The sequence below is a fragment of the Macaca fascicularis genome, chromosome 2 (assembly GCF_037993035.2).
Source record: "Macaca fascicularis isolate 582-1 chromosome 2, T2T-MFA8v1.1".
Taxonomy (NCBI): Eukaryota; Metazoa; Chordata; class Mammalia; order Primates; family Cercopithecidae; genus Macaca; species Macaca fascicularis.
In genome coordinates this window covers 53,467,594-53,485,439 of record NC_088376.1, presented here as the reverse complement: position 1 = coordinate 53,485,439, position 17,846 = coordinate 53,467,594, and the positions used below count along the sequence as shown (strand labels likewise).

The following is a 17,846-nucleotide window of genomic DNA, read 5'->3' as shown; positions in this document are numbered from 1 at the left end:
CTTGGTTTTTTAGTTCCTTTAGGTGTGAAATTAGGCTTTTAATTTTAATCTTTCTATTGTCTTGATGCAGGCATTTAGTGCTATAAACTTTCCTCTTAACACTGCTTTTGCTGCACTCCAGAAGTTTTGGTACCTTGTGTCTCTATTTTCATTTGTTTCAAATAATTTTTTGATTTCTGTCTTAATTTTGTTGTTTACCCTAAAGACTTTCAGGAGCAAATTGTTTAGTTTCCATGTATTTGTGTGGTTTTGAGAGTTCCTCTTGGTATTGATTTCTATTTTTATTCCACCGTGGTACAAGAAGATGCTTGGGACGATTTTGACTTTTTTGAATTTATTGTGATTTGCTTTGTGACTGAGCATGTGGTTAATCTTTGTGTATGTTCTTTGTGCATATGAGAATGTATATTCTGTGGTTCTTGGGAGCACTTTGTTTTATTTATTTATTTATTTATTTATTTGAGACAGGATCTCACTCCGTCACCCAGGCTGGAGTGCAGTGGCACAATCAGGGGTCACTGCAGCCTCAAGCCTTCTGGGCTCAAGTGATCCTCCTGCCTCAGCCCCCATCCCAACTCCGAGTAGCTGTGACTACAGGTGTGTGCCACCATGCCTAGCTAATTTTTTATATTTTTCGATGGAGTTTCACCATGTTGCCCAGGCTGGTCTCAAACTCCTGGGCTCAAGTGATCTGCCCACCTTGGCCTCCCAAAGTGTTGGGATTATAGATGTGAGCCACTGCGCCTGATGGGAGCACTATTCTTGCAGCCCCAAAGAAACAATCTGAGTGGTCACAGTGTCTCATGCCTATAATTACAGCACATTGGGAGGCTAAGGTGGGAGGATTGCTTGAGCCCAGGAGTTTGAGACCAACCTGGGCAACATAGGAAGACCCTGTCTCTAAAAATTAATTAAATAAAAATAAAAATAAACAACCCAAATGCCCACCAATTGATGAAATAAAATGTGATATACTCATACATGGAAACATTATTTCGCAATTTAAAAAATGAAATGTTAATAAATGAAACAGCATTTATGAGCCTTGAAAATACCACACTAAGTGGAAGAAGCCAGCCACAAAATACTACATATTACATGATTTAATTTATATCAATTGTTAAGAATAGACAAATGTGTAGATACAGAACATAGACTAGAGGTTTCTTAAGGCTACAGGGATGCCAAGATAGGGAAATGATATCCAAAGGGCACAGGCTTTCATTTTTGAGTTAATAAACATATTCTAAAATTGACTGTGGTAATTGGAGAGGCTTGTTTTAGGCAGGACAAAAATGTTCTAAAATTAGGTCGTAGCGATGGTTATACAAACCTGTGAATGTACTTAAAAACATCAAATTGTGTACTTTAAATGAGTGAATTAGCATGTGAGCCTTGTGAATTAGGTCTCAATGAAATAATTTTGGCCAGCCATGGTGGCTTACACCTATAATCCCAGCCCTCTGGTAGGCAGAGGTGGGCGGATCACGAGGTCAGGAGATGGAGACAATCCTGACTAACACAGTGAAACCCCTTCTGTACTAAAAATACAAAAATTTAGCCGGGTGTGGTGGCATGCGCCTGTAGTCCCAGCTACTCAGGAGGCTGAGGCAGGAGAATCACTTGAACCTGGGAGGCTGAGGTTGCAGTGAGCCGAGATTGCGCCACTGCACTCCAGTCTGGGTGACAGAGTGAGACTCCGTTTCAAACAAAAAAAATTTTTTTTAAATCATCAGGCATAGTGAGTGGCCTGCACCTCTAATCCCAACACTTCAGGAGGCTAAAGCAAGAGGATCACTGGAGCCGAGGAGTTTAAGAACAGCCTAGGCAACATAGTGAGAATCTGTCTCTATTTTTTAAAATTTCAGAATATTTTTCATTTTTTTTTTCAAATATTTTTTCCTGATCCCTGCCTCCTCTAAGATTCTAATTACCTGTAAGTTATAGCTCATAATGTTGTCTACAGGTCACTGATACTCTGTTGATTCTTCAGTCTTTATACTCTTTCTTCCATTTGCATAGTTTCTTTTGTTCTCTTCAAGTTCATGAATCTTTTTCTTTATCAGTATCTAATTTTCTGTTAAGTCTCAGTAAATTATTCACATAAAATATTGTATTTTAAATGCTCGAAGTTTCACTTAGTTCTGTTTTAATATCTTTAATTTCTCTTGTTCTATTCATGTTTTTCTTTAAATATCTGACCACATATACATAAATTATTTTAAAATCCTTTTCTGCTAATTCCATCATCTTTGTCATTTCTGGTTGGTTTCTTTTATAATTAAATTAAGTTTAATTTTAAAAAATTTATTTAAATAGAGGCGGGGTTTCGCCATGTGCCCAGGCTGGTCTCGAACTCTTGGGCTCAAGTGATCCGCCTACCTTAGCCTCCAAAAGTGCTGGGATTACAGGCATGAGTCACCATCTGGCCTCTGGGTTGGTTTCTATTTACTGATTTTTCTCTGTCTAAGGTTCATATTTCCTGCGTTTATGTTTAGTAATTTTTTACTGGATTAACATTGCAAATTCTATATTGAGGAGTGTTGAATTCTGTTATTTTTGTCAATGGATCTAAGACTTTGTTCTGTGAGGCTGTTGGGTTACTTCTGGATCACTATGAGGCTTTCAAAGTGAAAAAGTTTTAAAACCATAAAAGAAAACTTTCTTAGCTGGACATGGCTCACACCCGTAATCCCAGCAGTTTGGCAGGCTAAGGCAAGAGGTTTGTCTGAGCTCTGGAGCTGGAGACAAGTCTGAGCAACACAGCAAGATCTCATCTCTACTTCTAATTAAAAAATAAAAATAAAACAGTAAAAAATCCTTTTAAAAAATTTTAAAGTTGTTTCCCTACTCACGCTATACTTCTGATATCAAATGTGTGTGTTGAGGGAGGAAGGGTTCCCACACTAACCAGCCGAGTGTCCTGACATTCCATTCATTTCTATTGATAACACTATCTACCTGAAGTTAGTGTCAGCTCCCACAAGTTAAGTGTTCGGTTCCACAAGTCTGTTCCCACTTCAGTTGCAAGTCCTGGACCACCCATACTTTTGACCAATCAGACATAAATCAGAGGTTCCCACAACCCTCAAGTTCAATAATTTGCTAGAATGGCTAACAAACTCAGGGATACACTTGACTTAAAATGTTCTGGTTTATTATAAAGTATACAACTCAGGAACAGCCAGATGGAAGAGATGCGTAGGGCAAAGTGTGCCTAGCTCATGGGATTTCAGCAATACTCAAAAGAAACTCCTGTGCAGACTTCTGGAGCTCTTTCTCTGCATAGCTCTCTTCTCTACAGTTGTCTGCCATGCCAATTCCAAACCACCTTCTTGAACTCCAATCTGCTTCTTCAACTCAGTGAGATGACTGTTTTGTGCTTGGGATCCCCCAATCTGTACCTTAGTCTAAAAAGAGCCCCTTGGCCAGGCTCAGTCACTCACACCTGTAATCCCAGCACTTCAGGGAGCCAAAGCAGATCACCTGAGGCCAGGAGTTTGAGGCTAGCCTGGGCAACAGAGCAAGACCCCATCTCTACAAAAATTAGAAAGGCCATACTAGAAACCAACCCTGGCCAGATATAGTGGCTCACACCTATAATCCCAGCACTTTGGAAGGCCAAGGCAGGAGGAATGCTTGATCTTAGGAGCTCAAGACCAGCCTAGGCAACATAGCAAGACCTCACCTCTATTAAAAATAAAAAAAAATTAGCCGGGTAGTGGCACAAACCTGCAGTCCCACCTACTTGGGCGGCTGAGGCAGGAGGATCACTTGAGCCTGGAAGATCAAGGCTACAGTGAGCTATGATCACACCACTGCACTCCAGCCTGAGTGGTAGAGCAAGACTCTGTCACAAAAATTTTTTTAAATTAAAAAATTAAAAAGAAAGAAACCAACCCTGACAACACCTTAATCTTGGACTTCTGGCTGTCAGAACTGTGAGAAAACAAATTTCTGTTGTTTAGCCCACCCAATTGGTGGTATTTTGTTATGACAGCCCTACCTAACTAATACAGCCTCCAAGGAGAAAACTTGAAACATTTTGTTGTAGTTCCTTGGTATTTATCTTTCTCTTGGGGATCAACGCCCTGCACTGTCTGTTGTCCAATTTCTGAGTGTAGTTATTTCACATATTTTGTCTACTTCTAGTTATTTATATCAGGAAGGTGAGTCGGGTCCCAATTACTTCAAGTCCCTTTGCAATGTGTTTTTTTAATCTTTTAACTAAATGAGTTTCAGAAATTTCTGAGAAGGGAAAAAGAATGGGGAATTGCAACTCTATCATAAGGGACCCTTGAGAAATCTGTCATCACTGCTCATTATCTTCCCAGAGAAGGACAAGTAAGTGCATCACGCCATCTTGCCTGGGGTGGGAGGGAGCATCCTATATACTGTATACCAGGTAGCCCGTATGCCTTGCTAGATTTCAGAAAGATATCTAGGTCCTACTTATGCTTGTATTGAATGAGAATATGGAGGTTCTCATTCAGTCCACAAGGGTAATCAGTTTAATTTCTATCATACAGGCTGGGTACGGTGGCTCACGCTTGTAATCCCAGCACTTTGGGAGGCCAAGGCAGGTGGATCACCTGAGGTTGGGAGTTCGAGACCAGCCTGACCAACATGGAGAAACTCTATCTCTACTAAAAATACAAACAATTAGCCAGGCATGGTGGCACATGCCTGCAATCCCAACTACTTGGGAGGCTGAGGCGGGAGAATCGCTTGAACCTCGGAGCCGGAGGTTGCAGTGAGCCGAGATTACACCATTGTACTCCAGCCTGGGCAACAAGAGTGAAACTCCGTCTCAAAAAAAAAAAAAAAAAAATTCTATCATACAATTTTCCTTGGAATAAGGAAAATTCGTCCCCTAAGTGAATATCTAGGATCAGTGTCTTTCCTGAAATAAATACTCACAGTGTATTTTCCCTAGAGATCAAAGGCAGGATTGACTGGTCCACAAAAGACAAGGATGACTTCTCAGAAAAACAAGAAGGAATAATCACATTAAACCACTAGGCTCTTTAATTGCAATGAATCTCATATTCTCAGGACAGGAAAAAGGCTCCTTAGCCAATGAGCAGAAAACAGACAAGAAAAAAATTTAACTGATACCCAAAGTTTAAAAGCTAAATTGTAAAGATGAAACTAGATTTAAGAAGGGTAAAAGAAAACTCAGAGGATACAAGGGGAATGTAACCACAAAAGTGAACATTAATTTTTAAATGGAATATATTACTTATAAATTATTAATCCAAGGTTGAAGATGTCTGGAGTGTGATGCTGAAAGTGCCCAGCATGCTTTTGTTGGAACCTCTACCTCTTCATCCTGCTCTCTGCCCACCATAGCCTCAGTGCAGACAGATTCACCCCTAAAAGCCAGATCTGATCTTATTCATCAGTATCATCAGCTCAGAAACTCTCCTTGCTTATTATCCATACAGTGCAGTCCAATTCCTCACCTCAGCTGTCAATGCCCACAGCCAGTTTCCCTGCATATCTCCCTCCACCCCCACCAATATACACTACGGTCCAGCCCCCTTCCCTATAGGAATTATCACAGAAACCCTGTGCTTCTGCTTTCTCATCCCTGAAGTGCTGCTCCTCCTGTGCACTGTCCCCATTTATGGAAAATTATATACTCAAGCATCTAGAACCAATGCCCCTCCTGCTCCTATAGGCCTCATGAGGCTTCTTGTCGTTTTGCCATAACATTTTTGTGATTCTCTCCTCTGCTATACCATATGCACCTTGAATACAGGAATTGTGCCACACGTCTTCACAACGGTTACCCCTTACGGTACCTAGCACATAGTAATCCCTCCATAAATGCTCTCAAGAAGCTAAATGGAAACAGTATTCTGGAGAAGGTGGAAAATTAAATAGGATTGACTTTCGAACTGTAAATTTGCTTGGTCCTCAGTACAGATTCCAAAGCTATTTCCCACCCCTCAGTCAGCCTAAGTAAAGGTGAAAGCCCGGAGGATTAACACAAGTTATTTTCATTGTTGGAAGACATTTCTGAAATCTACTGGTCTGGAATGTTAATCACCTCTTACCATCCAACTCATTAGTACAAATGCTTTGAAAGAAAATAAACCATACTAAAACCAGTCTTTTTTATTTTTTTTTGGTCACATTTCAAAGCTGCTTCTCACCACAGCTTCACATTCCCACACAAGTTCAAAGAAAACAGGAAGTGCCCTAGAAACACTGTGAACCCTCTTTCTTTGTGTCTTCTGGGGTAGTCCTCTAGCCACTTCAAGCCTCAAAAGTAGTTCTTTGGCTTTTTTCCTCTAATCAAAAGAAGAAAAGACCTAATAAGAGCTATTTCCCTTTGTTGGTTTGCTATCCTTGACAATCTTTCCCACTAAAATGTTTGTTACCTTGAATTTAGCCTTTTATTTCATTATTGGAATGAAAAGCTTCCTGTTTGTTTTAAGCATAAATATGGGAAAAACTACTCACAGAGGCAAGGGAGACTGCTTGAAATGACACTAAGTCTCCTTAACAGCTTTCAGCCTTTCAGAGTGGCTAGGAAACAAGCACTGCCCTCTCCCGTCTGGGGCCTGATTAGGGTAAGACTCTTCCACCCCAGCTCCCAGCTAGAGGTGGTGGTTAAGAACAGGATCCATTACAGGACCCAAAGAAGCCACTCTGCGTGAGCCTGGAGAGTAAAACCCCAGTTGAGAACCATTGCCTTAACCATATTCATTCATTCATTCAGTCAACATTTATGGAACCACCACTTTAGCCTTCCTCAAGACTGTTCTCAGCATGTTTGTCATTACTTTCTACAGTATTTAATTGCTTTTTCTGGTATTGTAACTTTGTGTATTATTTTAAAACTCATTATCTTCATTTTCCATATAATCTTCCCACATGCATCTTGGGGATACAAAGTTCCTGAAACACATCTTCTTCTGTTACTGCAATAATCCTTAAGCATAAGGCTGTACTGCAGATTATCTAGAAAACTTATACAAATTTGAAGATGACTCTATAATGATCACCTTATTTCTTAAGATGCTGTCCACACATACACACATTCCTCCACACATTCCTCCAAACCCATGGGGAATAATATGCAGGGGTTACACACAGCCTCAGGAGAAACGCATTTCCCGAGCATTCATTTTGCTTAAAGATTTAGGGAGTTAAGAATAATAAAACAAAATTTTTATATTAATCCCAGCAATGAACAATTTGAAATAAAATGTTTTGGGGATGAATTTTAAAATGAGACATCAACAAAATTGTGTTTTGCAATAGGCCACATTAGGCCATGGTCCCAGGCAGGCCAGTGCTTCAGCAAAGTTGAGATCTAGTTGAACACAGCATTTCACCAAATTAAAACGGCAAGAATGTTGAGAGAACACGTGATCCAAACTGCAGCTGAGACGCAGGTGTGCTGTTTTTTTTTTGAGATGGAGTTTTGCTCTGTCGCTTAGGCTGGAGTGCAGTGGTACAATCTTAGCTCACTGCAACCTCTGCCTCCCGGTTCAAGCAATTCTCCTGCCTCAGCCTCCCAAGTAGGTGGGACTACAAGGTGTGCGCCCCCATGCCTGGCTAATTTTTGTATTTTTAGTAGAGACGGGGTTTCACCATGTTGGCCAGGCTGGTCTCAAACTCCTGACCTCAGGTGATCCACTCGCCTCAAGCTCCCAAAGTGCTGGGATTACAGACATGAGCCACTGAGCCCGGACACGTGTGTTGTTTTTAAAGTTACCTTACACGTGAGGTAACCATGTTGCCTGGGACACATAGCTGGTAATCTCTGTGTGTTTTCAATTCTCATCAAGTAATCAGTGAACAGGACAAATGGTCTGAAGAACTGCAATTTATAAACTTGCTTTTGGGTAAGGATCTTTCCAAGTGGGAAAATAGACCCAGTCAATCTGAAACCTCAATTTTGTTATATTAGGATAAGAAATTATTATGTAAACTTGCCTTCCTCTGGTGTATCTTGCACCACATACACCTGCCTTTTTCAGTTTATTTGAAAAATTTCAGCTCATCTTAGCTAAAGCATAAATGTGAAGTGAAATTGAGATTAAATTTGTAAGATTGCCTTGTTACTGTCTTCTTTCTTCCCACCTAATTCCTGACAAAGTCCTCTGCTGTTATTCTGCTTTCCCCAGGCCCCCCCAAGGGTGCAGGGTTTGTTTGTTTGGTTTTGTTTTGTTGTCATAAGCTATATAACCAGGGCAAGACACTTAACCTCTCTTGGCCATTTTTTTAAATTTGAAAATTGAAGTACTGAAGTAGATCTCAACACCAAATTCCTATACATCTGTATAAAACACAATTTTACTGGAAGAATCACATTTATGAGTCACCTGTTGCTTATATACATTATATACTTTAATATATTAAAAATTAATTTTATTCCTAAATTTTATGAGCTGTTTAAAAGACAAAATTCATCAGCATTTTCTAATACTATTTTTTAAAACGCTTAGGGAAAAATGTCAACAGCACACTCTCTTTCAAACAGATCTGCTCTTAGCAACTCAAGAGTAATAAAGGAGTTGTAATTGTTTTTTTCCTCTTGTAAGAGTTGCTAGTACACAGAACAGACAAGTATGGCCAGTGTCCCAAGGGAGTGTTGGTAGCAATCTCCCTAGGCCTTAATATTTTTGTTTCTTAACCAAGCAATTAAGTGCTGGCTCCATCCATTCTAGACAACTCTCAAACAGGTTAAATAGCTACCTGATCTGAGCAGCCTATAACCACAAAGCAATAGGCTTGTCTTAAACAATTATAACCCTGAATGAGAAGGAGGTTGGGTGGAAGTGGTCAATAACGGAAAAAGGGGTTAACAGATGACAAAATGGTCAGGGAGTAGATATCAAGTGAGGAAGTTCCAAGATAGGAAATGTGACACCCAAGTTGGACCAGAGTACTTTTCTGGGAGTTTAATCCATGCTCTCCTTCTTCCCTTCCCCTCCTCATCATCCCCCTTTCTCACCCCCTTCCCCAACTCTCTTCCCTAATTATGGTGAGGTTCATGGAGAAAATGAGGCCAATTTAGAGGAGAGTTCTGATTCTCTCATTTGAATCCCTGAAGCCAATTCTACATTGGACTTTGTCAGTTACATGAACTAATTAATCCTTCCAGGGAGTTGGTGGGGACAAAATAGTAAACTGGGTTTCCCTGGCAATTTAAACAGTTCTATTATGGTTAATTACTCTAATAAAGCTAAATATGTAAATTTTTCTCTACTCAGAATTCCAAGAATTTAAATAGATTTTCGTTTAATGTGAAAATCAAAATCAGTTGTCACTGTAAATTAAGGATAATGTAGGCGTGCTATTGCCTGGTTTGCTCTGAGAAAATCTGGCAATTAAAACCAGTTATTTTATATTATACTCAAAGATTTAACACTTCCTTCTAAAAGAAATTCATGCAAAAGATTGTAAAGTGGTAACAAGAAAGGATGTGTTGCATTGATAAGACTGGGACAATTAAGTCAGTGTTTTCTTAGAAACATAATCTCCCTCTCATATCATTCTTTTTATCTCCTGAGATCCCATTTTGCTGAATTTGTGTTAAGTCATTCTATACATGTGGTGCATCTAGGACGAGTCATGAATCTTCTTCTGCATTCTGCTGTGGTATGGCGCTACTCAGTGTAGACCAGCGGTCCCCAACCTTTTCTGGCACCAGGGACTGCTTTTATGGAAGACAAATTTTCCATGAACAGACCGGGGGGGCTGGGGGGATGGTTTCGGGATGAAACTGTTCCACCTCAGATCATCAGGCATTAGGATTCTCAAAAGGACCACACAACCCAGATCCCTCGCAGGCACAGTTCACAATAGGATTCGGGCTCCTATGATAATCTAATGCGCTGGTCTGACAGGAGGCAAAGTTCAGGAGGTAATGCTTGCTTGCCTGCCACTCACCTCCTGGTGTGTGGCTGGGTTCCTCATAGGCCACAGACCACTACCAGTCCATGGTCCAAGGATTGGGGACTCCTGGTCTATACACCACAGACTAACAGTATTTACATTATTTTGAGGCTTGTTTGAAATGCAAATTACCTGGCACCATTTCAGATCAACTAAATCAGAACCATTAGGAGTGGGATCCAGAAATTTGTCCCAGTGATTTTTAAGCACATTAAAATTTTAAAACCACTACTGTTTGTCTGTGTGCTTTTTTATTCTGCTCATGCTTAACATAGGCAAAAGAAAACGTTCTGTTAGTCTTGATATAGAATGGATGACTTTACAGCTTTCTACTGTATCTGAAACCAGTTCATATTTTTCTTCAAGATACAGTTTGGAGCTGGGTCTGTCTCTTTTTTGTTGTTGTTTTCTGTTTTGAGACAGGGTCTTGCTCTGTCACTTGCAGTGGTACAATCTTGGCTCACTGCAGCCTCAACCTCCTGGGCTTAAGCAATCCTCCTGTCTCAGTCTCCCAAGTAGCTGGGCCTACAGGTGCATGCCACCATGCTTGGCTAATTTTTTTTTTGTAGAGATGGAATTTCGCCATGTTGCCCAGACTGGTCTTGAACTCCTGGGCTCAAGCAATCCACCCATCTTGGTCTCCCAGCCAGGAGCCACTGCACCTGGCCTGTGGATCTATTTGTTTCTATTTGCTTTTCTGAAGCCTAGGGGAAAAGGATCCAGCTGAATTTTTTTAAAAAGTCTGATCTTTGCTCTTTCTTCTGAGATTGTTAAATTGTCTATACCAGTTAATAGAGGGAAAGCATTCATTTTGTTTCTCTCCAGATTTAAGGACGTTAGTGTGTTTCAGGAATTCTGCAGGTTGGGGGTAAAGACGGACAGTGATGGAAACTGTTCCACTTTGCACCACTCCAGCATAGAATACATCACAGAGCTATTGACAGTTCAGCAGCACTGAAGCACAAGTAGACTGTGAGGCTTGAGAAGTAGTGTAAGGTCCAAGAGGGTGGTAAGACTTGAGTGCCAGGCTGACAGTGGGTGGTAAACACTGGTCAGGTTAAGAAGCCATTAAAAAGTAATGACAATAATTTTTATAATGCAAAATTTTGCAAGTATAGTTACCATATAAAGTGCTCTAGTGTAGATTTAATTCCACAAAGTAGGAGTTCCTTTCAAATCAGCTTAATAAAAGTTTATTTTCACAATGCTACAGAGGTAAGTCTCCAAACTTTACAATCCTCATTTGTTTCTTTCAAAAAGTACTTTTTTAAAAAAAGGCTTTAGAATACCACACCATGTTTAAAATCCTGTAAGCTATTTTTGAAACCTAAATTAAATTCTGACAATGATAAAATGTTTGCCAGTCAATCAAAGTCCCAAACTAATTAACATTCAAAGTAAGAAAGGATCATCATTGGGATCTCAATATATTTTGATAGCTATAAAGGCTGACTGACTCCTGTCATTAATAGTGTTAGTATCATAAGCAAATAAATCACTTATATTCTAGAAAAAGAAATAAGCATATTTGTCTTGCACTTCTTACACACTGAGGTATAAAGCCATGTTTTACCAATTTTTTTTATTAATGTACCAAATAATTTCTTCCACAATGGCAACTGTGTTAAAAACCCCCACAGCATTAGCCAACCTGCTGGCATGTTCTATGGTCTTCTAATTAATATAGTGCACAGACATTTATAAACTACACTGCCACAGTAATTTACAAGTAACTAATAAATATTGAAATGTTGGAAATATAACAAAACTACATTCTAAATAGTTTACTTTCCCTTTTTCCTTATATTATTACTTTTATATTCATTCTTCCCACTCATTTTTTCACTAGACTCTATTAAAGTCAAGATTTAAATATGGCTAAGCATAAGACAAAACAGATGAGTGTCAACAATATAGCTGAATTTTATCAGTGTCTAAGCCACTTAAAGCTATTCTCCAAAAGACAAGTTATTCAACCCAAGGCAAACAGAGAAAGTTGTATTTGAATCTTAGGTTCTTTATATTTTTAACTGTCAGGTCCACAGGAACATCCAAGGCTCAAGTTTTGAATGTCTACATGTCATGAAGTTAACTGTGGCACTAGTGGAATGTCGATCACTGAAGATGAACCCCTAGACACATTCAGCAAGACATTCAACTTGCAGAAGGCAGGGAATTTGGAGTGGTACACAATCAGATAACAAGATTTCAAGCTCTAGTCAAAGATGATGTTATACCTGAATAACAATTTCTAAGGAACTTGAATAACAATCTCTAAGGACTCTTGTCACTATATGAAGAACTGAGGTTAATGGCTCCACACTCTTAATTAAAAGGACAGTCATTTAATCAATTTTCTGCAGTAAATTATTAAACTAACTTCCTAGCATCTGGAGATTACAGTATGTTCCACCTTGAAGCTATCACAATCAAGACCATTACCTGACATGCATTCAACAAATATTCAATGACAAACTATAAGGTTAAATGTTACAGAAAGTTAGGTCTTTAACACCTAAGTGTTAGGTGGACTCAATGTTGAACCTTTCTGAGTGCCAACATGACACTTAAAGGAAATGCTCATGGAACATTTCAGATTTCATATTTGGGATGCCCAACCGGAAGTATAATGCAAATATTCCAAACTTTGAAAAAATTATGAAATCTGAAATATTTCTTGTCCCAAGCATTTTTGGAAAAGGGATACTCAACCTGTACCTTTATAATTTTTCCCTAAATCACTTTTGGCTCTACCACTTCTATTCCTATATGGAAGCTGAAGTATGTTATGACTGCTGTTACATGACTATTTTTCTACATTCTGGTTCTATTTCTGCTAAGTTATTCTTACAGTTTTTAACAATTTAAGTTTTTTAAAAAACTGCCTTTTTAGAACTCTGAAACAGTATTTAAAAATTAAATTTAAAAAATTTTAAGTTTTGTTCATCATATACAATAAAATTCTGATATATGATGTTAAACAAATTATTAGTCAGGTAATTTCTGTTCACCTAATATCAATGCTGTAAAGAGGTTCAAGTGAACTTTCTTTAGTGAGATGAGTTTCAATGATCCTACAGATGGTAAATGAACCTATTATTTGTATATCTAAAGTGTGTGTACTCTTATGAAATTATCCATAAATCAAAAACAAAAATTTCAGCAGACAATTGTTAAATATAATGTTAACAGGTACACTGAGCAATAAATTGAAACTTTTAAATTTAACTCATATCTGCTTAGTTTTTTATTTAGTTAAGTATAAAGGCCCAGTTAATTAATCAACTCATTAGATTGGTCAAGGCATGACACTTGAACTACACAATAGGATTTAAAAAGCAGTTGGTTTTTTTTAGTAGTTCTCTGGTAATCACACGCACATACACACATACACAAAAATTTGTAGAGTACTCTGAATATAGGATTTCCCCCATAATCTTGCATCTGCTATATTTTGTAAACTATATAAATCGGACATGGCCAAATTAGAGATGTCTGATAAACTCTTATAAAGTATTTGGGAACTTCAACTGGATTCCCAAAGAATCAATTTTAAACTATAAAAAACAAACATTTATATAAAAGCACAACAGATTTAACAGACATCTTTGGAAAAAAAATCAAATTGTAACTCAATTTTCTACTTTTTCAAATATGACTAAGAAAAAAAGTTACAGGTAGTAATGTCTACCTGAAAAAAAAAACACCACCACACATTAACTGGGTGATTTTGTGGGGGGTGGGGAAAACTATACAGTATTATTGCACTCCATGAATGTGCAGAATTCCAAAATATGCCAGCACTGAAAAACTATCTTGCATTGAGGTTTTCCAAGAGGTACAACGAGCCTGCCAAGAAAGCATCTGGTCTGTACTAACAGCTTGCTGTCTTCAGTACAGGCCTTCATAATGTCAGTCACGCTGCTCTTGCAATGATCTCTTAATGCCTGAAAGATATACAGAAAAAAGAATATTTTATTTCAAAAATCACTCATAAAAACTCTTTAGAACGTCAATTCATTGATCAGAAAGAAACTGAGAACAACTCCGCTAAGCAAAAGTTAATTAATACCTCTCTGTGTTCACACATTAGTCTATAAATTTTTTATCTTGAGTATGTTCAAAGAATTTGCATACTCTCAGGAACTAATTACTTGAAGGTAAGGACAGGAAGTACACACACCTCTAGCATAATATATCAACTCTGGCCATTAGGAATTTAGAGTAAAGAAAATAAGGTTTTCAGACCCAATTATTAAGCCTTGAAGATAAAATTACTAACAACCTGACTTTATTTTGGCAGGTCCAAACTCTCTTCATACACTTCAACATTTTAATGAAGAATACATCCCTCTGTTTAATCTTAAATTGAAAACTCAAGTGATAATTGTCAGGCCTCTGAGCCCAAGCCAAGCCATCACATCCCCTGTGACTTGCACTTATACGCCCAAATGGCCTGAAGTAACTGAAGAATCACAGAAGTGAAAATGCCCTGCCCCGCCTTAACTGATGACATTACCTTGTGAAAGTCCTTTTCCTGGCTCATCCTGGCTCAAAAAGTCCCTCCACTGAGCACCTTGTGACTCCCACTCCGGCCCGCCAGAGAACAACCCCCCTTTGACTGTAATTTTCCTTTACCTACCCAAATCCAATAAAACGGCCCCATCTCCCTTATCTCCCTTCGCTGACTCTCTTTTCAGACTCAGCCCGCCTGCACTCAGGTGATTAAAAAGCTTTATTGCTCACACAAAGCCTGTTTGGTGGTCTCTTCACACAGATGCGCATAACAATAATATACGTAATATTTACCAACTTGCTGAGTCGTAAGAATAAACAGGAACCTATACATTAGCTATATTTTAAACAACTTACAAAAGAGTTTTCAGTGCTGATAGGTGGTGCTATGATCGATGGTGTGGGATTGAATCCATATGCACATTGAGCTTCATTTCATTGTCAAGAATTTGAACAAGTTGTTGCATGGATGGAAGATGACCAGATTCCAGCTTAGACCACACAGGTACATCTATAAAAATAAATGGTACCGCCCCCCAAAAAATTAAAGATAATTTTATAATATGCATTCATCCCACAAATATTTATTATCTATGTACACAACTGGGGATACAAAAGTAAGCAAAAAAAGTACACTGCTTGCTCTTAGGGAATTTACATTCCAGTAGGGAAAATGTCAAAAGAACTACACAAATGGCTACAAAATTACAACTGTGTACTTAGAGCTAAAACTGAAAGGCACTACTGTACTAGGAGGGACATACACACAAGGCTGTCCCTGTCTAGTCAGATAAAGAGTATCATTTAAATGAGATCTAAAAGATAAAGAAAAATTACCATGACAGAGTGGGGATTCATGAGAGTAGAAAACCTTTGAGGGAGAGAACAGAAATGTAAAGACCAGAAAGGAGCTTGGCACATGAAATTAAGAGAAAATCAGCATAGCTGAGAGAAATATAGAAGAGGAGTGATATAAGGGAAGATGGGAAAGTGGAAAGGATTAGACTGGGGTCAATAAACTGTAAAGGGACAGAGAATAAACATTTTGGGCTAGGGAAGATACACAGTCTCTGACACAGCTATTCAACTCTTGTAGCCTAAAAATGCAGTTGTAGCAATGCATAAACAAATGGACATGGTTTATTATTAATAAATCTTTATTTACAAAACAAGCAGCAGAGGATAAAATCCATAAGACCTTTGTTTGCTAACTGCTAAACTAGATAATACAGAGCCTTTTGGCCACATTAAATGTTCTAGTCTTTATCTTGAGAAAAAAGTCAAGTCATTTAATGAATGGGGAACACTCAAGCAGCAAGATAAAATTTGCATTAAAAAAGTTATTGTTTAGGCTGGGCGCAGCTGCCTGTAATCCCAGCACTTTGGGAGGCCTAGGCGGATGGATCATGACATCAGGAGATCAAGACCATCCTGGCTGACAGGGTGAAACTCCGTCTCTACTAAAAATACAAAAAATTAGCCAGGCGTGGTGGTGGGCGCCTGTAGTCCCAGCTACTTGGGAGGCTGAGACAGGAGAATGGTGTGAACCCGGGAGGCAGAGCTTGCAGTGAGTTGAGATTGCACCACTGCACTCTAGCCTGGGCAACACAGCTAGACTCCGTCTCCCAAAAAAAAAAAAAAGTCATTGTTTAGAACAGATATTGGTCAATTTTTCTGTAAGAAGGCAGATGCTAAATATTTTACGCTTTGTGGACCAAGAGATAAAAATCAAGAACATTATATAGGTACTTATATAATATAAATTTCTATGAATTTTTCATTGATGCAACTCAAAACTTTAGTTATAAGCACAGAAGTTTGAATTTCATATAGTTTCCATGTGTCACAAAATATTACTTTTATTTTTTTTAACTAAAAAGTGTAAAAACGTTGTTAGCTCATAGGCCATATTTGCCAACCCCTGGTTTAGAGAATGTAGAAAAGGGTAATAAGTTAATTGTGGCCTGGACTAGGGTGGTGGCAGTTAAGATGAACAGAAGGTAGATTTTTGAAAAATTTAGGAGGCGGAATTGAGAAGACTTGGTAATCCATTAAATAGGGGGACTAGGGAAGACGATGATGTTATCATAGGTTTCTGGCATGGGCAACTGAGTAGACAAATGATGGTATCATTAAATAAATGAGAAATGTCAGAGGAGGAGCAAAAGAGTTTACAGACATTATAGGAAGGAGAAGTAAGCAAGCGTTTATTTTAGACTAGGTTATGTTTAAGATTCCTGAGCACAGCATTTTAGGAGAGAGACTGACAGATATACATTTAGGGATCATCATACAGATGTTATTTTAAAGCCATGGGAGTACATAAAGTTCACAGAGACAATCTGATATAAGAAGAGGGCCGGCCGGGCGCAGTGGCTCAAGCCTGTAATCCCAGCACTTTGGGAGGCCGAGACGGGTGGATCACGAGGTCAGGAGATCGAGACCATCCTGGCGAACAGGGTGAAACCCCGTCTCTACTAAAAAATACAAAAAACTAGCCGGACGAGATGGCGGGCGCCTGTAATCCCAGTTACTTGGGAGGCTGAGGCAGGAGAATGGCGTAAACCGGGGAGGCGGAGCTTGCAGTGAGCTGAGATCCGGCCACTGCACTCCAGCCCGGGCGACAGAGCGAAACTCCGTCTCAAAAAAAAAAAAAAAAAAAAAAAGAAGAGGGCCAACTCCTCAAGGAATTCAAAGATGTGAAGTTCCAGTAGAGGTAAAGAGATTAAGCTGAGGCAGCGAATTTTAAAAAAAATAAGTTAAAATTTTCTAAATTCTTCTATCTCCTGAATTTTCAAATAAACTTATTTTTATACAAACACTAAAGAAGTTTCTCTTATTATAAAAGATAAAAGCTTGATACTTGATTATAAATCATTTAAAATCTATCACAAAATGCAAACTATTCAGAACCTACCATTTAAAGTTATCTCAAATGCACCTGTTGACATACACTGGTTCTCAATCATGTTGCTCAAGAAGAAAACCATCATACATGCATAGACCTAAAAGAAAATATAATTAAGCACAACAGGCAAAGTCATTTTTGGCAAATGCTCTTTTCAATCTACTTTAAAAGTTCCCATAAAAACTATTACTGCTATTCCGTATGTTCGGATAACATACATAAAGCAAAAGTAAACCAATATTAATTTGCAGGTCTACACATGCTGAAGCATTTATAGATGATATTCATAATGTACACAGAATTTCTAAGAGATTTCATAATAGCCTTAATAAGCTAAACAAAAATACACAAGCATAAGAGTTCACTTTACCATTTTTATAATATATGAATTCATAAGAGACTTGTGATGCAAAATTAGTAACTCCATATAATATTCAATACAACCTGTATATGTTTCAAACAAATCATTTTAAGTCAAACTAATAAAGTACGCTAGAAAGCACAG

At 38.4% G+C, this 17,846-nt stretch overlaps 1 protein-coding gene across 2 annotated transcripts in view; it reads right to left on the bottom strand.

The window, feature by feature from the left end:
* Positions 1 to 11,095: 11,095 nt before the first annotated feature.
* Positions 11,096 to 17,846, bottom strand: part of SELENOT (selenoprotein T) — a 33,514-nt gene continuing 26,763 nt past the window's right edge. For both annotated transcript variants that reach the window (XM_074031274.1, XM_005546090.5), the window contains exons 4-6: positions 17,351 to 17,438; positions 14,791 to 14,944; positions 11,096 to 13,865 (exon numbers count right to left, since the gene is read on the bottom strand). In XM_074031274.1, coding sequence (XP_073887375.1) covers positions 14,820 to 14,944; positions 17,351 to 17,438 — 213 coding nt within the window. In that variant the 3' untranslated portion in view covers positions 11,096 to 13,865; positions 14,791 to 14,819. The remainder of the gene's footprint in view (positions 13,866 to 14,790; positions 14,945 to 17,350; positions 17,439 to 17,846) is intronic.